This window comes from Canis lupus, chromosome 29 (genome assembly GCF_048164855.1).
Source record: "Canis lupus baileyi chromosome 29, mCanLup2.hap1, whole genome shotgun sequence".
Lineage (NCBI taxonomy): Eukaryota > Metazoa > Chordata > Mammalia > Carnivora > Canidae > Canis > Canis lupus.
In genome coordinates this window covers 738,975-760,526 of record NC_132866.1, presented here as the reverse complement: position 1 = coordinate 760,526, position 21,552 = coordinate 738,975, and the positions used below count along the sequence as shown (strand labels likewise).

The window sequence follows — 21,552 nt, the reverse complement described above, 5'->3', positions numbered from 1 at the left end:
ACCTGCTAAGTCCCGGCAGGTAAACCCACCCAGGCCTGGGAGCCTCCTCGCATTGTGGTCCTGAGCAGCTTCTCATCATTCTTTAGTTTTGGGTGTCTGTACTGACGGCCGTCGGTGGGACAGGGGTGGCCCCTAGGTTTCTGTCCTTTTTTTTTCTTTTTAAAGATTTTATTTATCCATGAGAGACCCAGAGAGAGAGGCAGAGACCCAGGCAGAGGGAGAAGCAGGCTCCATGCAGGGAGCCTGATGTGGGACTCGATCCCAGGACCCCGGGGTCACACCCTGAGCCAAAAGCAGGTGCTCATCCCCTGAGCCCCCGGGGCGTCCCGGTTTCTGCCCTGTTGCACATGCCGTGTTCATCACGTCTGTACGTCAGTATTACATTCGCTTCATTGTGGGACCTAGAAGCTTCCCTCTTTTTCCTCCCGAGCTGGGTTTCTGCAGCCGTGTGACTGCTCAGGGTTAAGCGACAGTAGAAACTCAGGCCCTCAGTCACACCAGCCACATCTCAGGTGCAGACCTGGCACGCTCTGTCCCCACGGACGGTTCTGCTCCATGGTGCCGAGCCCGTGTCGGTGGAGACGTGTAATCCGCACTGTCCAGCCCTGGGGCCTGCAGCTTCCAAGCCGGCGTGTGCGTGTGCGCGTGTGCACACGGTGGGGGCACGTGTGAGTCGTTGCTCTTGGTCTGGCCTGTTGGTAGCAGCTTTTCATGCAGTAAAGTTAGCAGCTGTCACGGCGCGGCTCCTGCCCCGCAGGCTCGGCCGCTCTCGTCTTGCCCGCGAGTGGCTTCCCTGGTCGTCCCTTGCCTCTTCCTGTTGCTTGCGGTGACCAGTGTTATTGGAGGGGTTGTCACGGCGTCCTGAGCACCTCGTTGTTTGTCTCTGGCTTAAGCTTTTAAGATTAAGTTAGAAAATGGGAGAGTAAGGCGGGCGATTGCCAGCTCGGAGGAGAGGAGCAAGAGGAAGAGGAGGGAGCAGGGGGCCCGCCCCCCGCCGCGCCTGACCTGGTGCTCTCCACAGTCCCCGCGGGACCTCGGGGGCGGGGGCAGGGCTGTGCCAGGCCACGGTCAGGCCACAGGCCGGGCCGCTGGCGCTTCTCCCTCACTCAGGGCCGTGAAAGGCGGCGGTCACGGGTGTGCCTAGGCACCTCCCCAGAGGGGCAGCTCTGCCCCCCGCTCCTCTGCTCCTGCGGGACTGGGCCGGGGTCGGGCAGGGCTGTGGTCCCGCTGTCCTGCGGCCGTTCGTTGGCCACCCCGCCCCGTCCCGGCCGTGGCGCCTGCCCGCGGTGTCGCTGCTCCACGCGGCGGGGGCGTGGCCTCACGGGGCGCTGCAGCCACCGGGCTCGTCCATCGCCCGGCACTCCTGTCACCCCATGGAGGGCTGGTGGCCCCTCACTTCCGCGGCCCCCGCAACAGTCCGCTTCCCCCTGTGGACTGTCCAAGCGTCGAGTTTGAGGCTCCCCCACGTTGGGGCAGGTGTCCCTGCTTTGTTCCCTTCAAGGTGGAGTGACGTCCTTCTGTGGGCGGATGTTTGGGCCACTCCCACCTCTTGTGACTCCCACCGGTGCCTCTGGCAGTGGTGGCACCTGTCTCTGGGGACAGGTGTCCTCAGGATCCCGTGCACACTCCACCCGCCCGTTCGGGACCCGCTGGACTGTTTTCCTCAGTGGCCGTGGGCCACCCATTGCTCCACCCCACACCTGTCTTCTCCCTTTTGGTTTCAGGGTCCCAGGGCTGTGCCGTGGCCCCGTGGCCCAGTCTGTACACCGACGCCCCGCGATGCGCTGCCCCTTGCCCTGGCGGCTCGTTCGGCCCAGCCCACCCGGTCTTTGTCTTTTGGGGCAGCTTCCCCCTCACTCCTCCGCAGGGAAGACGGGGTCCGGGTGGCTTGCTGAGTCGGGGGGGCTGCCGGCCTGGGCCCAGCCCCCTGAGCTTGGTCCTGGGGGAGGCAGGCCCACACCTGCTGCAGCCCGGGCACCGCCTCTGCTCCCCCGGTGGCCTGCAGGCCCTCGCTCCCCAGCCCGGCTTCTTCCCGCCGGGACCTCGTGGGCAGTTCCGTCTTCCCGTGTATCAGGATGCGGGCAGCCAGCACCTGCTTGGGGGGCCGGCCGCGGGTTGCCATGACTTTGGGTCGTGGGGGCGTCGTGGGGGCAGAAGCTCAGTCCCCGTGGGGACGGGTGTGGACACCGGGCGCTGCGGGCCTGCCTGTCGCCTGGAGAGCTGCGTCTGCGGGGCGGCCTGCACGTGGTCCCCCCACGCGGAGCTGGGGCCTCTCCTGGGCACCGGGAGGGTCCCCCCTGGACTGTGCTCCCCGCTGACGCCCCCAGTGAGGCCTGCAAGGGCCTGATGAAGACCATTAGCTTCTGCTCGTGGCTCTCTGGGGCTGTGCCAATGGTCTGACTGTCTTTTTTTCTTCTTAATTTATAGCCAGAAAACCTACAGAAGAACTGGCTTCGGGAGTTCTATCAGGTAAGAAGTACTTGTGACAGCAGCTCTCTCAGATGAAGTATTTACGTCGTGAGTATTTTATTTCTGTGGGAACCGTGTTCTGTCCGAGTCGTGCGTGGCTGTGATGGGCGTCCCGTTCCCCTCAGAGGCTCCTGCTCAGATTCCCCGCTTGGGCCAGGATTCAGAGGGGGAGGCCACCGGAAGCTGCTGGGGACATGAGGATGCCTGTGGGGAGCACACAGCTGGCACGGCCGCCAGAGGGGCCATGATGGGGTCTGGGCAGAAAGCGGGGGAGCCCGGGCCAGGGGAGGTGGCCCAGGCACAGGCTCCAGGGGACGCGTCACAGGCACGAGGGGCCAGACTCCAGCCCTGGGTGTGGAGCGGGTATTGGTGGGACCCCCGGTGTGTGGTGATTCCTGTGCCGGATGCTGGGGGCGGGTTTGGAGCAGCAGACGGTGAGGATGACGGGTGCCGTAGGGCTGAGCATGTGACACGTGGGGGGCCCCCGGGTGGGGGTCGGAGAGGCCGCTCTGAGGCAGGATGCTCGGGGACTTCTGTGGGTGAGGGGAGCCCAGCGGCCTGGCACCAGCTTGGCTGGGGCAGTGGCTGACTGGCCCACCAGGAGGTGAGGGCCGGTAGCCCAGAGGGCAGCTAGGAGCAGGATGGCACAGGTGGGGCCCCGGGGGAGGGGCGGCTGGGGCTCGGCCCGCTGCCCTCCTGCAGCTCTGTGAGCCAGTGCCGCGCTCTGTGAGCAGGAGCCGCAGGAGGTACCGCCGATGGCCCTGGGCCTCCCTCCCTCCTGGCCTCAGGGTCCGCGGGCTGAGGGGCTGCGGGGCTGCAGGGCTGGCCCAGCAGTGGGTCCCTTGGGCGTGGGCTGCGTCCGGCCAGCTCCATGCAAGGTCCTGGCTCGGGGTGGGGGTGGCCTGAGCACGGGCCAGTGGGCTGCTCTAGGTCCCGCTGCCCACACCGGGGGTGGAGGGCGGCCGGGTGGTGGGTCAGCGGGTGCTGAGCCATCCTCTACATGCTCAGGGTGCAGTGGCAGCGGGTGGCTGATCCTGCTCCCACGCTGGAGGGAAGAGCCTCGGGCGGGCCTTTTCATCCTGGCGTCCAGCGACGCGTGTCCCCCTGGGTGCTTGGAGGTGGGGTCCTTCCCTCAGCCATCCCACATGTGTTGTCACCAGGTGCTGTGCTTGGTTCTTGGAGGGAAGGCAGATCCCTGGGACATCTGGAATGCTCTGGAGGGAGCGTCCCGTGGGATAGACGGGTGGGAGGCTGTCGGGAGGTCAGCCCTTCGTCCTCTAACACTCTGCCCCGCCCAGGGCTCCCCGGTGCGGCTCCAGGTAGGAGGCCGGCCTCAGGGGCAGGACAGGCCCTGGGGTCCCCTCCAGCCTGCTCTCCGGGCTCCTGGGTCTGTGTCAGTTTGGCTGGAGCAGCTGCCACGTGAAGCTACAGCTCCTCTTTGTTTTTCAGAGGCAGGTCCTAGGGCTGGGGGTGGGGGGGCCATGGGGTGGACCTGGAGCTGCGAGGAGCAGGTAGGTGTAGGAGGGCGAGCGCGGCTGTCCTGGCTCCGCTGCAGGTGGGTCCCTGGTGAGGGGCCCTGTGGGGGCCCCGCCCGACAGCCCCGGGCTGAACTGCAGTGCACACCCCGACCGTTCCCCTTCCTACTCTGCTTATGATGCGGTTGCCGGGACGTGCGAGTGAGTCCAGAGCTGGGCAGTGTGGTCTCTGGACGCTGACCCCGGACGACCGCGGACCTCAGGACTGTCGCCCTCCCTGAGCCTCCTCGCTGCACACGAGCCCAGAGGGCGGGGGCCAGGGTGCCCCTCAGGCTGTCGGCAGAGCCCCGGGTGCTGCTCCGGGTCCTGCTCGGAGCGTCGAGCCATTGCCTGGAGGGCTCGTGCGTGAGGGTCGTGCCGGTGCCCGTGAGCGCTTCCTGCTTTGTTGGCGGGAGTCTCTTCAGAAGGAGAAGTTCCAGCGACACTTAGGGAATTTTCTGCGACGATTGTAAGTAAGGGCTTAACACCAGCGCCCTGACACGGTGGGCTGAGCTGGTCGGTGAGTGATCGGCCAGCCGCCCGCAGCTCCGCAGAGGGAGCGGGTCCTGCCTGCCGGACTCGGGAAGGAGGGCGTCGGGGCCCAGGGCCACTGCCTTTTTCAAAAATGTTTAATCCTGGAGTTCCTATGTGCAGTTACTTTGTTTTTTTCAGAGTAGCCTTTGATGGGCTGCTTGTATAAACACAGGAACTGAATATGACATTCATGCCTTTAAACCTTTGGATTAATTTTTGCTTTCTCTGTAATCCTCATTTGCCATAAAAATGCAGGGAGGAGAAAATATTGCTGGGGTTTCCATCCTTCATCCTGACGAGCCCCTGGTGCTTTGGGCATCCAGGACTTTCACCTGTTGGGTCCTGGATGTGGCCGTGGCACCAGAGGGGGTGCACTGTCTGGCGTCACCCCAGCTGGCTGCCCTGCGCCTCTCCCCATCCAGCCTCCCTGAGCACCCTGGGCTGGTCACACGCACGTCCCCGTTGTTGGGGTGCGCTGGCCCCAAGTACAGGCCAGTCCTGCTCTCCTCCTCTGGAGCAGCCCCAGGCCTTCCGAGCCCCCTGCTCGGTCTGCCCAGAACCTCCCCCGGGGCCGGCCACATCCCTGTTCTCTCTCTGGGCCGCACGGTGCTCCCTGAAACCAGCTCAGGTCGGTGGCTGTCCTGCTCCCGGCCCCCCAGGGGAGACCCAGGGTCCATATGTGGCTTCTGCTCTGTCCTCTGACACGCCAGGTATTCCGGGTCCCCACTTCCCCACCTCCCACCCCTGGGCCCCCAGCCCCCAGCTCCGGTCGTGGGCCCGGCCACCCCCCACCCTCCAGGTCACTCTTGGCCTCCCCCACACACTCGTGCTCCCAGGATTCATCGTCACCGCCTGAACTTGCAGCCTGTCTGTCGGGTGCTTATTTACCTCTGCCCCTGGGAAGGCAGGCTCTGCACCTGCCGCGGGCCGGATCCTCATGGCCCCCACGGTCCTGCGCTGAAGCAGGTGTGTGAGGCGGGGCCTTGGGAGGAGACTAGGGTTGGAAGAGGTCATGAGGCCTGCCCGTGACGGCATCTCTGCCCCTGCTAGGAGAGGGAGAAGCCACAGCCAGGGCGGTCAGACACCCTGCCCTCGGGAGGGCCCGGGGTGGTGCCGGGAAGGGAGCGGCCTGCCTGGAGCTGGGGGTGCAGGCCCCTGCTGGCGGGGTGCTCAGGAAGGCGCTTGAGGAGCCGTGGCCACACCTGGGCTGTCCTGCTGCCCGGGTCACCCTGGACTCTCCGGACCACGGGGGAGGCTGCTGGGAGCTCAAGCTGGACCTTCCTTGCTCTGTGATGGTGGCGTGTCTGTGAGTCGCTCCGGGGCCAGGTTGCCGCCCCGCTTGCTGCCTCTCCTGAGCATCAGGGCTGTGTCTGGTGCGTGGTGTGCGTTCAGCACTTCTTTCTCGGGTAACAGTCCGGGGCAGTTGTACAAAGCAGAACGGATGAATCAGTCGGCTCCCCCTGCCCCGTTGCGCCCGTGGTTCCACGCTCATGCCCGGTGCGCCTCGCTGGCTGTGTGCCCGGCGCAGGGCACCTTCCCTGGCACGTTGCAGATACATGTATTTGGACAGCTTGCTCTCTTCTCCGGTAAGCTGGGAAGTCTTCCTGTGTCACCGAGCGCACACCCTTGTCTTCTTGGCTCCACAGTGTTTCATTAGCCGGACAGGCCATCGCTTTTCAAGTCATTGTTCCGTTGAAGGATTTCTAGGTTGTTCGGAGTTCATTGTGATGTGTGGATACATTTTAAAACAGATAGGCTGTCTCTCGTGCAAATATAAGTTGAGCAAGTATTGAAGATTCTAAAAATTGTGGTAATAAGTATTTATTATTAGCCAGACAAGTAGGTTAAGTAGCACATTATGCCTGCTGCGCACAAGACTCCGCAGAGCAAACCCGGATTCTCCCAGCAGCGGATTTGCCCTCAAAGGCAGGTAATCCGTTCTCCCCTCCAGACGCTGTGCTCTTGCGGCCGCACGTCATTGCGTCGTTCTTAAGTTTTAGAATTCACGGAATCGTAAAACAGCTCAGCGATTAGTAAGGAAGAGATGACTCAAATCAGGGAGCTCAGCTTTTCCTGACAGCAGCGGTAAAAGGAACGTGATGAGCAACACCTGCTTCCAGGTCACCTGGAGGAACGGGCAGGAAGCCTCCCCTCCCTCCTTTTCTTTTTTTTTTTTTTATAAAGATTTTATTTATTTATTCATGATAGTCACAGAGAGAGAGAGAGAGGCAGAGACACAGGCAGAGGGAGAAGCAGGCTCCATGCACCGGGAGCCCGATGTGGGATTCGATCCTGGGTCTCCAGGATCGCGCCCTGGGCCGAAGGCAGGCGCCAAACCGCTGCGCCACCCAGGGATTCCCCCCCTCCCTCCTTAAAATAGAAACGTCTGTGAAACTGTGGTTTTTAAACCTCAGACCTCAGGCCAGGCCAGGCGGTGACCACGGGGAGGGTCAGAGCTGCCTTGAGGCCTCCCCACCTGCCTCCAGGGGTGGGGGCGCCTGGATGGGCACCCAGCGAGGTTGGGGGTACGGTCACTGTGTACCCCCCATCGAAGGTTAGCAGGCGGCAAGGATGCAGGAAAACAGGCCCTAAGGAGGAGAAAACCAGTCGGGAGTGTGGCTGGAGGACTATTAGTTTTACCATCTTGGAGAACCTGCTTTGGGTTTCATTACGTCTGTTGTTTTTGTTTTTTCATCCACTGATTTCTGATTTCTTTTTATTTTATTTCTTCATCTAATTTTTTTTTTAAGATTTTATTTATTCATGAGAGACACACACACACAGAGAGGCAGAGACACAGGCAGAGGGAGAAGCAGGCTCCACGCAGGGAGTCTGACATGGCACTCGATCCCGGGTCCCCAGGATCAGGCCCTGGGCTGAAGGCGGTGCTGAACCGCTGAGCCACCCGGGCTGCCCTCTACATCTAATTTTTGAAGGTAGAAGACAAAATCACCAATTTCAGAAATCCGACAGGGGCATCATCCCTAAAAATCCTGTAGATGTTAAAGAAACAGACGAGAAGGGAGTATCATAAGCAACTTTATGCTAATAAATTTATCTTTTATATGAAAGGAACATATTGGTAAATAAGTCCAGCTTCAAAGCTTACGGTCAAGAAGTGAATTCAGTAGCTCTCTTTCTGTTAAATTAAAATTAAAATTTGCCCAGCTCTTCGCAACAAAGAACTCCAGGACCGTGTGGCTTCCCCGGTCAGTTCCGTCACATGTTTGAGCAGGAAACAATCACAGTTGTTCAGAAACTTCCAGGAGGCGCTGCTGCCTCCTCTTCCTGCGACGCCAGTCCCAACACCACGGCAGGCGGAGGCTTTAGTCCTGAGAAGTACACGCACCACGTCGCCCACACGCGCGAAGGAGAAAACGCTGACTTCCACCGTGTGGACCGGTGCACGCGACCCCGTCACACGCGCATGCGTGCCGCATAAACACTACGTATCAGAGGGCAGCGCATCGTCAGCAAATGGAGATCGGAAATCAATCAATAAAATCTGCGTCGACAGATTAATGAAGAAAAGCCAACAATCATCTCCATATACGCAGACAAAGCATCTGGCAAAATTCTAGAACCATTTCTGATGAGAAGTCTCAGGAAACGAAGAAGTGAGGGACCTGTCCCGGGTTGTGGGGGTCTTCAGCCCGCGCCAGCGCTGGCGGCCCCCTCCCGCTCCCTGTGGCCCCGGGGGTCCTGGCAGGTGCAGACAGACAAGGAGAGGAAAGGAAAGGAAGGAACAAAACCGCGTGTGTGGGTGAAGGTGCGAGGGGCTGCTGGGGCGCCATGGGGAGTCCGCGGAGGCCTTGCTAATGTGAGCCCAGGTGTTCAGTCGGCAGCACACGGGGCTGAGTGGAAGCATCTCCCTCCTGTTCGCTGTGCACAGTGGGACAGGTCGCATGTGACCCTGACGGTCGTGCTGGAGCGAGGGACGAGGCCGGGGCGTGGCAGGGGTGCGCCGAGACCCGTGACCTGCGTGCAAGGGAGAGACAGAGAGGCCCGGTTCGTGGCATGGGGACGCCATGGTGCCAGCACGTGGCCCCCACCGGCTGAGGTCCCGTGTGGTGCCCTTCCCCGTGACGCCTCCGCCTGCTGTTTGGTAGAAGCCTGCAAGACACATCTGCAGCTACCTGGGAGGACAAGGGAACGAGGTCCGCCAGGAGGTTAGGGACTCACACGGTCTCATCTGAGGATTTACTGTAAAGTCGTAGCAGTGGGGACGGTGTTCTGTGTCGGGACAGAGCTACACATCAGTGGAGCTGAAGAGGGACCCAGAGACCCGGGAGCACGGCAGGCAGGGGACGAGGGCTGACTGCAGTTCGTGAGGGGACGGGACGTGTGTTCCGCAGACGGTGCTGGGAAATTGGTGTCCGTCTGTCCACCTGCAGATGCAGAATTTCTGTACTTGGCACCCCACACGGAGATTAAAGTAAGCTGCGGACCTAAATACAAAACTTAAAATCATAGAAGTTCTAGAAGAAATCTTAGGAGAAAACCCTTGTGATCCTGAATTAGGCAGCGATGTCTTAGACACACCGAAAGCATCATTCATAAGAGAAAAAAATGGAGGAATTAGGATTTATCATAATTAGGAACTGGCCAAACCCCAGAGCTGCTTGTCAGCTGGAAGAAGTGGGAGTCACGGCGAGTGGCAAGACTCCGCTCAGGGAGCAGGCTCAGGGCTGGGGCTGGGGCTCGGGCACCAGGGTTCCCACGACACGGCCCAGGCCCTCTGCCCTCTGGCCCTCGGTGAGGTCGCTCGTGGAGGCCATCGGCTGCAGCAGCTGGTTGGGAGAAGCTGGGTGTGGGGCGAGCAGACGGGGACGGACACGGTCGGGATACGGACGGTCCGCGTGCCCGGGGGCTGCGTTGCTGGTGCAGTGGAGACCCTCGCCATTGCTGTCCTGTGGGTCACGTGCCCTGTGGACCCGCAGTTCCCGCTCCGGGGAGGGCCTCGGGCCTGGGTGAGCGCTGCTCTAGAAGGCACTCTCAGGTCCAGAGCTGATGACAGGCCTCACCTCCTGAGGACGTTTCTTTGTGAACGTCTGTGGACACAGCCTGCAGCTCAGACCCTCGCGCCACCCCTCCGGGGCCTGAGGACCACGAAGGCCTAAGGAGGGACAGAGTCGCTGCTCTCACGTGCCAGCACCCTGCGTGGCCTTTGGGCCCTGGCCTCCGGCCGCTGTGCACCGTGGACGCCAGTGCCCGCCGGACCGCGGTGAGCTGAGCGGGCCCTGCTGCCCGGCCTGTCCCCCATGTGCAGGGAGCGCTGGGGAGGGGGACGAGCCACATCGTGTCTTCTCTGGGTGCACGGGGCGGCGCTTCGGAGTTCCCGATGGCTGAAGGGGTCACTGAGGAAAGGGCGATGGAGCTGACTCTGTAAAGGTGCGGTCTTGAGAAACTTCATGAAGAAGTCTTACAAACTGAGAAGAATGTGTAAAACTCGAGCAGAAGCGTGACCAGAGTGCGTCTTGCAGGATCGAGCCCGTGAGAGCACGTGGTCCCAGTTGTCTGGGAGCCACAGTGGAACAGGACGGAGGAGGAGCTGAAACGGCTTCAGTAACGTGTCCCACCCCTCACCCCGTGCGGTCCTGGGACACCTCCCACCTGTCCTTCCGTGCCGCCCGCTGTACTCCACCCCCTCGGCACGTCGCGATGTGCCTGGGTGCGTTTTGAGCGGCACCGTGGCAGACGCAGAGGACAGACGCTGCAAGCTGCCCCTTGTCACCTCCACAGCCGCTGACCACGACGGAGGCCCCTGTGGCCACCGGCACCCACAGACGCCTGCAGGTTGGCCGTACATGCGGGGACCAGAGTCGCTCTGACCCCCAGCCCTGTGCCCTCTCCCCTCCCAGGTGGGCCAGGGAGCGCAGGCCCTCGCCTCCACAGGCCCATCGCTGCACTGCCGGGCCCGCCTCTCAGCCTCAGGCCCACGGAAGGTGGTCTGGCACCCGTGGCGACTACAGTGACCTGGGAGGGAGCTCACGGCGCCGTGCCCTTGCGGGCCCTGGCGGCGGTGCAGGCAACACTTGGCTGCGGATCCAGGTGATGGGGGAGTTCGTGCTCCGATGCACCTGCGTTTCCTCCGTCTCAAGGGCTCGTCTGGAGCCGGCCCTGGGCTAAGCCGTGGGTGCTTGCCGCCAGCCGCAGCCCAGCGGAGCCTCTGCCGTGGCCCCACTCTACAGATGAGGAAACTGAGGCGTGCAGGGGTCAGGAGATGTGCCCAAGGCTGTGCAGCCACAGGATGGGGGCCCCAGCCTCTGCGAGGCCAATGGCCCAGCTGGCCCCTGAGGGGGAGCCCTGGGGCGAGAGGCGGTGGTGCCAGGGGCGGGGGTCCAGCGTCAGGGCGGCCTTGGAAGGGGCTTGGGCGTGGCTTCCTGGCAGCAGGCAGGGGCGGGGGGGCTGCAGGCGGGGGGCTCAGGAGGGAACTGGGGCCTCGGGGTCGAGGGGGCCTCCTGCTGCAGGGCGGGCGGCAGATGTGGGCACGTGAGGAGGGAGGAAGGAGGAGGGCGGTGGGCCCAGGAGGAGAGGGGAGTCCGCTGTGCCCTGGGTCAGATCCGGGGTTCCCCGTGGGGTTGGTGGTAACTCCTGTGGGGCTGGAAGTGAGTCCTTCGGGCTCCGTGTGGGTGGACGTCGCCGGGCTCTGGAGGGACGGGCTGGGAGTTCAGGCCAGGCCGATTCCCTGGGGGGACTGGGGAGGTGGAGGGGTCAGAGGGCAGCTGAGGGGAAGGCCAGGGCCAGGTGTGGGCCCTGGGATCACAAGAAGGGGCCGTGTGGGTGTGCGTGGTGGGTGGGCGTTGGGCACGGGCCTTCTGGAAGTGTGGGTGTCTTGGGCCGGGGCCCCCGCCGGCCCTGTGGTCAGCCCGAAGCAGGTGGGAGGCCTCACCGTATGGGCTAGGGCCCCGGCGTGGTCCTGCTCCCCCTCCCTTGGGGAAAAGTGCTGCTTAAGTGAAAATCCACCCGTGCCGGGAGAGCTTTGATGTCCCGGAGCAGCAAGTTGTGTTAAAATGGAGCCAGGGTGCGCGTTGCTGGTCTGTAACAGGTGCGGCCTCCTGCTCACCCGCATACGTGCACGCACACCGCGCAGCTTGGTGGCCCGTCCAGCCTCCGGGAGCCGCAGCTTCGGCGTTCGCCGTCGGCTGTGCGCACGGCAGGGCCGGACCCATCCTGGACGCCGAGCGGGGGCCCGGCTTCACGCTGGCCCCGAAGAGCCCTCGCCACCGCCGCCGGCCGCTGGGGCCACGGAAGCTTGTGGCCTTCCGCGCGCTGGCCCGTGGGGAGATGGGCTGCTAGCGGCCGGGCGGTGGTCGCGGGGTGTGGACTGTGGGCGGGCGTCCCCGGGGCCGCGGGCAGCGGAGTGTGGGCTCCCTCCAGGGGGCGGGCCTCCACCTCCAGCCTCCAGCCTCCAGCCTCGCCCGCCCGGCGCGGCCCGGAGCCTGGGGAGGGCGACCCCGGCCTGCAGAGTGGAGGCCCGGCTGCCCCGGCCCGGGTGGGCAGAGCGTCTCCCAGATGAGTGTGTTCTCGCAGCCGGCGTGTAAAGAGCAGTAGCTCTTCTCTCGAGAAATTCCTTTGTCCCCTTTCCGCGCCTTATCTTGGCTCCCAGGCTTCCAGGGCCTGTGTGCAGGACGTAATTCCTTTTTAGGTCACTCCGCTGCTCCTCTCTGCAGAAAGCCTAACAAGGCCTGGCTGCTGCTATTTTTAGCGCTGCCTCCTGGCGCGGAGGGGCCGGTGCGCTGGGCGCTGGGCGCGGCCGCCTCCCTGCTTGGTGGGCGAGGCCACCTCCGGAGGCCACCTGCACGGGGCCGAGGCTGCCCTGTGTGCTGGGGCGTCCTCCACTTTCTGGCCCACGTTTCCAATTCCCTCTTTTCCAGAATATTTTTCTTGATCCTCTGATGAAGGAACCGTGTATTTTTATCAGAAGGTGTTTTGTTGTTGCTGTGTTTTGTTTTGTAGAACTTTGGTGACGTGCATATGCACTTTGGGCGGTGACTTGCTCGCTGTCCCAGGTGAGGACACACCAGCGTCCCCGTCGGGCAGGACCCAGCTGAGTGAAGGCCCGGGGCCTGGAGACCACCTGCCCCCGGGTCATGCCCTGAGACGTTTCCCACCAGAAGAGGCCTGCGCTGCCCCACACGTCCCCCGCGGTGCAGGGCTTTTCTGTCCATCCTCAGGGTGTCCCTGTCGTCGGCCCGGAGGGGAATCCGTGCCCAGGGTCACCGTGGTCCCGAGCCCTCCCCAAGGGCTGGGGAACGACCAGAGCTCTCCCAGCGCCTCCGCCACACTGATCCATGCAATGCATCGAGATCCCGCCACCCGTCGGCTTGTGCTGAGGGCCTGGGCCCAGTGTCCTCACCAACGGCTCTCGGTGACTGTCCAAGACAGGCTGCCCAGGAAATGGACACCCAGGTGGCCCAGGGCGCCGGGCACGGGGTCTCCGCCAGGCAGGACGGAGCAGGACCCCTCCGGCGGATGTGCCTCCTGCAGAGCCCACGCCGCCACCCCGCCTGCCCCCCGCCTGCCCCCGCCAGCTGTGCAAGCCCTCTGCTCTCAGGCCCCGGCTGCTCCGTGCAGCGTCACTGACCATCTGGTTCTGTTAACCTGTGACCCCGTAAATGATACAAAACCAGAGAGGACAGCTGCCCCACACTCACTGCGCCCTGGTTACTTCACGGCGTCTTACTCCTGGGATCTGGGCTATTAGTGTCTGCAGGAGGGGAGAGACTGTGGCCGCATGTCGCTGAGCGTCTCCCAAACTCCAGGTCCAGGGCCATCCCGTCAGGAGCTCAGCGGGGGCTTAGAGGGCAGTGCTGTCGTGGAAACGGGTCAGTTCAACCAGTTGGGGCTCTGCCCCCGAGAGCCAGTTGTCAGGCCTCCCAGCACACCTGCCGGGCAGCTGCTGGCCCAGACCCTAGGACACCTGTCCCCCCGGGCGGCAGTTCCTGGGATGCGTCAGAAACCGGACAGGTGCTTTCTGTCTGGTGAGGACATCTCAGAGGGGTGGCACCTGGCTGCAGGGTGTGGTTGGGTAAGTGTGCACGATGGACGGCGTGCACTGGCATCGTCCACGCGGGGTGAGCACAGCCCCTTGCCGGATGCCCCCCACCCGTGCGACTCAGGGGGCTGTCCGGGCGAGCTGACAGTTGCCCCATACAGCTTCACTCAGCTTCAAAGGAAACATTTTCCTTAGCAAAAATTTTCACAGCGTGTCACTAAAATGATCATTTTCTAATGAGCTATTTTGAATTTTTCCCCACGTGCCGTAATTAAATCTGTCTTCACACAAAGTCCTTAGTTGGTGTGTCTGCTTTGAGTGACACGGCGACGGGTCCCACACCCTGCGCACAGGCACCTGCCCTCCCCTGGGCGCTGCAGGCAGATTTGCAGCGGAGGATGCCGGCACGAGCTGTGGGGTCCTGCCGTGAAGGAACCGGGGAGATGGGACACCAGAGGTCACCTCGCCCTCGTCCCTCAGGCCCCCTGCCCAGCTCCAGAGTCCAGGGGGCGGGCAGCTGAGCCCCGCTTCCTCCGACTCAGACGATGAATGTGTTGAACACACTTTATAAGTGATGAATTTAAAACGTGTGTGAAGTAGAGGGACCAGGACGACGTCCCTCGGTCCCCACTACCCTCGCTCGTGGTTTCCAGCTCCCGCCGGTCCTGCTGTGGTCGTGCCCCCCGCCCCCCGTCACTTGGAGCAAAGTCCAGGCAGCATGACGTCAGATGTCAGCGCGTCTGCGTGTGTCTCTGGAGGGACAGAGCACCCTCCACGTCACGGTGCCCCCTACAAAGATTGGCAGGAGCTCCGTCACGTCCTGAGCGTCGGGTCTGTGTTCAGGTGTCCCCCATTGTCCCCTGATTCATGAGGACTTCCTGTCCCGCGGCGCATCACTGGGTAGAAACGAACATGTTTTCATGACTGTATGGAGGTGTAAGTGGCATAGAGTGGGCCTCGCGTGCTCGAAGCGGGTGGTGCGGCACGTCCTGTCCACCCTGGAGGCTCGTGTGCCACACGGTTCCTGCAGGCTGGAGTGGCCGCTCCGGGGCCCCGTGCCAGGTGGCCACTGGTTTGCTTTCCGTCCCCTGCTATCCATGGGTTTGCATTTCTAGGTTTCCGTGTCGGTGGAATCACACGGGATGGCCTTGCTTGTGGGCTGCCCTCGCCGGTGCACTCCACGTGCCCTGTCTCGGGAGTCCCGGAGACCCGGCCATGACCGCCCTGCAGTGCGTACAGAGGACTGCGTGCAGCCGTCACCCGGGCTCTTGTTACGTCAGGGTGCTTGGCTGTGTCACTTGGTCTTGTGTGTGTGCCCGTGTATGTGCATGAATATGCACGCACATGTGTGTGGGTGTGGGTGTGCACGCACGCATGTGCTGGTATGTGTACACGTGTGGGCACGTATGCACGCGTGTGCTCATGTGGGTGTGGCTGGGTGCATGTGGGTTTGCACATGCATGTGCTCGTATGTGTGCATGGCTGTAAATGTGCACTTGTGTTTGCACGTGCACACGTGTGGGCTCATGGGTGGCTGTGTGCGTGCATGCACGTGTGTGTGTGTACACGTGTGCTGTTGTCTACACTGACACCTTGGAGCTATTGCCGTGTAGACGCCATGGCCTCCCAAGCTGAGAGCATTGGCGTGGCTCTCTCCATGGAAAACGTCTGCCCGCATGTGCTCCGGGTGGAATTCCTTAGATTTCTGTCTAAAAGTCGTTTTCTGAGCCTTTGAGGTTTGAAGGACCCTTAGCAGGTGTGTGAGTCCTTGGCTCACACTTGATCCAAGGGATCAAGGTTTGCAGAGCGGCCGTCCCGTTGCCCCCTTGGTTCCTGTGTGGTTCTGACCCTCGGTTTTCCTCGCCGACCTGTGACCTGGAGGCCTGGAGGTCGCCCCTGCGAGGTCGCCTCGCTCTGCGGGGATGTTGGGGGGGCTGTGGGGTACACCTCAGGTCTCTGTGTTCTGGGGTTGCCTCGGATTAGGATTGTAAGGGTTAGTTCTGATCTGGTGGGTCCTCCCGCAGGGACTGCGGACTCTCCCCTCCCCTCCGCACTGGTCCGCCTCCCTCTGCCCGTCCCCCCCGCCCATTGCAGCTTGACCTGTCAGTAGAGCCTCCCTCCCTTGGTACTTTGTTCTCTGTTCCTCTTTTCTGTGAAGATTTTGTCTTTTTTCCATTTCTCTTCTGAGGGTAATGCCATCTTTCTTTTTTTGTTTTTGGCCCATTTCTGGTTTGTTTTGTGTTTCTGATTCCAGGTGTTCCTCCCATTGTCAGATGGGGTCTGGGTGGATTCAGCTCTGTCGCTGCGGGGGCTGCGGGACGCCTGTCCTTGGGCAGGAGCTGGAGCAGGCCTGTGCGAGTCCCGGCCCGACAGCACCCCCTTCTGCCCGCCCGGCGAGGTGCAGGCTCCGCGGGGCTCCCCACCCTTCCGGCCTGTGAGCCCGGCTCCCCCTTGCCTCCCTTTCTGCGGGTCCGCAGCGGCCCGGGGCTGCCTCCCCTCGCGTGTGTCCCTTCTCTGGCGGCCCCGTCCCTCTGGGCCACGTGCCCTGCGGCCTCTGCTGCTGGGGCCTTGGGGTCGCCGCAGAGACCGTCGCTGTCAGGGAAGGTCACACAGATAAAGTCAAGTCACAGGAGCCATTGTCTTGGCTGTTTATTTAAACTTACAATCAGTTAAAGTTTAGTTTCAAATATGAATTTAATTTGGAAGGTGGCTGTGTTTTCCGTCCGGCGCACATCGAGCCGAGGCCTCTCCTGGCCCAGAAGCGCGGCTCGGTCAGGGCGCGGCCCTGTGCACTAGCCGTCGCGCCTGGAGACCAGGGGGCGCAGGGGCCGCACTGTGGGCAGGAGAGGCGCCTCCTGAGGAGCCGGGCAGTGTGCGGCCCCGGGACACAGCGCCGGGCGTTTGGGTGTCAGACCCGGAGCCAAGTGCGGGCGCAGGAGGCGGAGAGCCGGAGGGTGGCTGCCCGGCTGCCGGCTGGGGTGCGTCAAGGTGGGCTCGCAGGTGCCGGGGCGGAGGTGGAAGGCCTGAGACCCCACGGCCCCATCCTGAGTGCCCCGCACCCTCGTGAGTTTGAGGCTGCAGCCAACCCCACAGCGAGGCGTAGGGTCGGGACCAGTGCTCCCCGGACATGTCACAGCCACGCTGAGGCCCTGTCGCCTGGGACAGGTGCACGCGGCGTGGCAGCCCGGCCGTGCTGGAGAGGGGGAGTCCCCAGGGAGTGAGGTCAAGCAGCCAGGCCCTGCCCAGAGCGGCGGGGGGAGGCAGAGGGGGCGGAAGGGTGGTCAGGATGCTCCCCGGAGAGCGTGAGCTGCTGTGGGACGGACGGCTGGACGGCGTCAGGGCAGGGACTCGAGCCTGGCTTTTGGGGTTCTGGCCTGGGCCTGCCCTTGAGGGCCTGTGCTCGGAGCGCCTGCAGCGCACCTGGGCTCCTCGGGACCCCGTGTCCTTGGGCGGGCGGCAGGGCCTGGGGAGGGGTGGCCAGGGCAGCTCCCGGGACCCTGCACGCCCTGCCCTCCCCGCCGCCGGCCTCAGCCCCCACGGGGGGCCTGCCCTACATCCCGAGCACCCTTCAGAACCCATCTGGGCTGACGAGGCCTCCCGGGGGGTGTGGTGCGTAGAGAGGCGGCCCCCGGGTCGGAACGAGGGGAAAGCAGGGAACGTTCCCTTCATCAGCGTCCTTAGCCGGTGCCGAGGGCTTTGCTAACCCGTGGGCTTTGGAGACCGTGACCAGGGCTGCCCCGGATCATGACCCCCTGGTCTGGCTCACGGTCGAGGCTCGGCCTGGCGGGGTGGGGCGCCTGTGGGTGGAGGGGCAGCCGGGGGCCGGTGCCCGTGGACGCCCCCGCTGCCCTCTGCACGCCCCGAAGCACCTGCTGCTCGAGTCCATCCCACCAGTGCCTTTCAGAGCCCGTGGCCCCCGTGGTGGGCCTGTCAGGGACGTGTCCAGAGCCCCTGGTGCCTGCAGACATCTTCCCTTCCGGATCCGGGGTGGTGGGGGCGAGTGGAGGCCGCTTGTCCAGGCAGAGCGCTGCAGGGTGGCTGGGGTCCCGGGGCGGCCGTCAGGGTAGGGGGCCTGCACGGCGGCTCTGTTGTCCAGGAGGCCTGGTCCGTGGTCAGAAGTCCGTGGGCAGTTCTGGAGCCTGACGCAGGCCTCGGCCACCGTGGCAGCCCAAGACCGACACGGCGTCGGGCGTCGCAGGGCCGCGCGGCCAGCACGTTCTCTGCCGCCCGCCCCAGGAGTCGCCTGTTCTGAGAAGGTTTGTGTTGCCCCAGGCCCGGCCGAGCAGACTGGCCGCCTGGGGAAGGCCCGGCGTGCGCTAAGGAGGGGTGCGCTGGCGGGGCGGGCCCAGAGCACGGGTACGGGCTGTCACTCCTCAGTCAGGTGATGCCGGGGAGCGGGGAGCGGGAGCGCTGAGGGCCTGGCCCTGCCCCTGCCATCCTGGGTCCCGTGGTCCCCCCCAGCCCTGGCCCCACCCCCGTCCCCCCCCAGCCCTGAGGCCCCGTCCTGGGTCCCCTGGTCCCACCCCCGAGCCCTGGGGCCTGGGTTGTGGCCTGTTCGTGGCCCAGGGGAGGACAAGGGGGCTGCGCCGCTGGGCGCCTGCTGGTGGACGGAGGGGCAGCCGCTGCCTGCGGAGCCTCCCGGCCGCGCTGTGGGCCGCGTGTCCCCTGACACGTGCCGTGCGTCCCTGGCGCCCGTAGCCTCCGTCCCGTGTAGTGCCCTCCTCCTCCTCCCGTGCTCTGGGCCCGGCTCAGTCCTAGAAGCAGCTGCTGTCCACTGGGGCTGCGCACGCCAGTCTGGCCGCCAGACCCCGCAGGAGACCGCGTCCGAGGCTGGGATCCAGGTGACCTCACAGACGTGTGCAGGGGTGCCCCTGGGGTGCTGTGTTTGGGGAAGGGGAACTTAGGTGTTGGGGAGAGAGGAGGAGCCGCACGACACCCAGAAGATGACCCTGGCAGCCACGGGCATGTGCACTTAGTGCGACGGGTGCCGGGGACGGGGAACGGGCCCCCGCACCCCTGCCCTACTGCCCTCGGCCCTCTGGTTCCCGTGGTCCCCGCGGCCCTTGCCCCTGCCCCAAGCCCAGGCTTAGTGGCCTGGCCGCCTCATGGGCCCAGGAGTGACACGCTGTCCCTGGGCCCAGGAGAGCGGGGTGGCTGTGCCCCGTCGCTGCCATGAGCGCGTGCCGTGGTCGCCCCGAGACTCCAGCGTGGGTCGGTGCCGGGGAGCTGGAGCCCCTGTGCTGGGCTGGGCTGGGGCGTGGCTGCAGGGCTTCCGGACAGTGACCACACTTCCTGACGGCGTCGCCGGGCAGCTCAGGAAACCGTTCCGTCGGGGATGTTTGCTCGTGTTGTCCGGTAACAAAGGCCCGGGGCGGGTCCGCAGCTCGCCGAGCCCTGGCGCCAGAGGATGCCGTGGCTGCCGCGCAGCCGCCCCCAGGCCCTGCGTCCTCTGGCTGCAGGGCAGTGGCTCTGTGGCCGTGCCACCTCCGCTGCCGCGTGGCCCTGGGCCTGGGGGCAGTCCTGCTGGCGGCCGCGTGCCCCGCGGGGACATGGACGCTGGGCGCCTGCCCCCTGGCGATGTCAGGAGCCCCTGCGCACACTGCTCATGGGGCAGCGCCAGCCCCGGGCGAGCACGCCGTCCGCTTGGCTTTCTCCGGGCAGCTTAGAAGCGTGTGCGTGCCCACATGTGCACACGTGCTTACATGCACATACACGCCCATGCGTGCGGTGTTTGCACACACACTCGGCATGGGTGCCAGCTGGGCTTGCAGCCGCCGTGGAGGATGTGCCCCGGTGTCAGCAGTGGGATGATAATCGGGGTGTTTGTTCTTTGGGGTTTAACAGCTGCTCCACTCCAGCACCTACGTGTGTTTGTAACAGGAGGGGATGAACCTCGAGGTTATAGAAGCGGGTTCTGATCATTCTGAACCCACGTGGGGACTAGGATCAGGAGAACAGAAGACACGGGGCCAGAAGGACTGCATGCAGGAGCCCTAGAAACCGTTCAGGTGGCTTGTTGGGGGTGCGGGGCCCCAGTCCTGGCCGCCTTCCCCGCGTGGCTGTGCAGTGCGGAGCCTCTGACCGTGTCCTGCGCTTCCCTCCCCAGGTCGTGCACACACACAAGCCTCACTTCATGGCCCTGCACTGCCAGGAGTTCGGAGGGAAGAACTACGAGGCCTCCATGTCACACGTGGACAAGTTCGTCAAGTAAGTCCTGGTGCGCGCCACGGCCCTGCGCCTCTTCCCTGGATGCCCTGCCCCTTGGGGGGAACCAGGGGCGACAGCCTATCCCTGGGGAGGGGGGACCAGGGGCGACAGCCTGTCCCTGGGGAGGGGGGACCAGGGGCGACAGCCTGTCCCTGGGGAGGGGGGACCAGGGGCGACAGCCTGTCCCTGGGGAGGGGGGACCAGGGGTGACAGCCTGTCCCTGGGGAGGGGACCACAGGGTGACAGTCTATCCCTGGGAGTGGATCACAAGGTGACAGCCTGTCCCTGGGCAGGGGGAAACTGGGGGCAACAACCTGTCTCTGCAGAGGGGGGACCAGGGGTGACAGCCTGTCCCCGGGAGGGACCACAGGGTGACAGCCTGTCCCCAGGGCAGGGACCAGGAGCAATAGCCTGTCCTGGGGAGGTGGGACCAGGGTGCCCACCTTCTGCGCTGCCTCCCGCCTGAGGGGCCAGGACGTCGTCTCTGCCGCCGGCCCCGCTGCATGTGCCCCCCTGAGCCCCCAGGTGTGGCCCGGGCCTCCCCCAGCTGGGACCTGCACACCGACTGCCCGCCAAGCACGGCCAGAGCTTCCTGCCCTCGGAGGCGGCCAGTGGAGGCCCCGTGCCGGCGGGGGTGTGGGCCGCGGGCTCCCTGCCTAGAGCCCCAGCCGCGTGGCCGCCGGGGGTCAGCTGCCGGCCGCCCCCCCACCCGTGCTCGGGGCCCCTGACGTGCTGGGTGGACGCGAGCCTCCGTGTTCTCTGTGGTTAAACTGGGCGGTGATCTGTTAAGGGCCATACTTTTTGTAAAAGAGTGGCCATATTTTCCCAAAACAACGTACTTTTGTTTTTTAAATTTTTCTTAAAGATTTTATTTGTTCATGAGAAACACCAAGGTACAGAGAGAGAGAGAGAGAGAGAGAGACAGAGGGAGAAGCAGGCTCCATGTGGGGAGCCCGACGTGGGACTCGATCCCAGGACCCCGGGGTCACGCCCTGGGCTGAAGGCACCCAGGGGTCCCCAAAAATGTACTTTTAAAGCAATCGAGTTTTTTTGACCCTTAAACTAGTGCGAAGGTCAATGTGGGAGAGCGAGGGACGTAGCTGAAGAGCCAAGAGTAGCCACAGGGATACTGAGGAGGCGTGAGGTGGGCGCCCGTCCCCGTGCCCCGCTGGGCTGCGGCCTCCCTGGGGAGCGGCGAGGGTGGGGCCGGGCTGCGGGGGGGGGTGCTCAGGAGGTCCCCGCCCCGCGTCGCCCTGCCCTCTGCAGCCGAGGACCGGCCACTGGTGTCTGCGTGAGAACAGGACACTGGGCCTCCCCCCATCCCCGCACCCGGGACGAGTGTCACACATGTCAGTAGACGTGACAGGGTGACGACGCTGAGACCAGACCAGGGAGAGGTGTCTGCGGCTCAGCAGCAGGGAGAGATTTCTTTTGAAAAGGTGCTAAATGTGTCACGTGCTAAAGATGCAGAAGTTTGAGTGAATGGAAGGGTGAAAGTCAGCTGTGACACTGTGCCACACACCTTCGGGCAGAAGCCAGGACGTGACCTGAGGAGCCCTGGGGAGGCTGCGAGCGGGCGTGTGGGGGCCGGGGGTTCCCAGAGGGGGCCTGCAGGTGCACAGCGGCTGGTGCAGGGAGGCCACTCGCGGCCCCGCGGCCCAGTCCCTGAACCCCTGCCCCACGTCCCTGCCCCGGGTCCCCCCACATCCTGTTCCCCCAACCCAGTCCCTAACGCCCACCCTGTGTCCACACCCCATGTCCCCGCCCCGTGTCCCCCCGGGTCCTGTTCCCCCACCCCAGGCCCTAATCTCTGCCCTGTGTCCACACCCC

The 21,552-nt window shown here is 64.2% G+C and overlaps 1 protein-coding gene across 5 annotated transcripts in view; it reads left to right on the top strand.

Annotated features, from left to right (window-relative positions):
• Positions 1-21,552, top strand: part of INPP5A (inositol polyphosphate-5-phosphatase A) — a 161,724-nt gene that overhangs the window by 44,023 nt on the left and 96,149 nt on the right. For 3 of the 5 annotated variants that reach the window (XM_072804800.1, XM_072804798.1, XM_072804799.1), the window contains exons 2-3: positions 2,428-2,469; positions 19,622-19,722. In XM_072804800.1, the coding sequence (XP_072660901.1) occupies positions 19,649-19,722 (74 nt within the window). In that variant the 5' untranslated portion in view covers positions 2,428-2,469; positions 19,622-19,648. Of the gene's footprint in view, positions 1-2,427; positions 2,470-14,630; positions 14,745-19,500; positions 19,524-19,621; positions 19,723-21,552 lie in introns of those variants that run through there. The other 2 variants (XM_072804797.1, XM_072804801.1) reach the window with 2 other exon arrangements.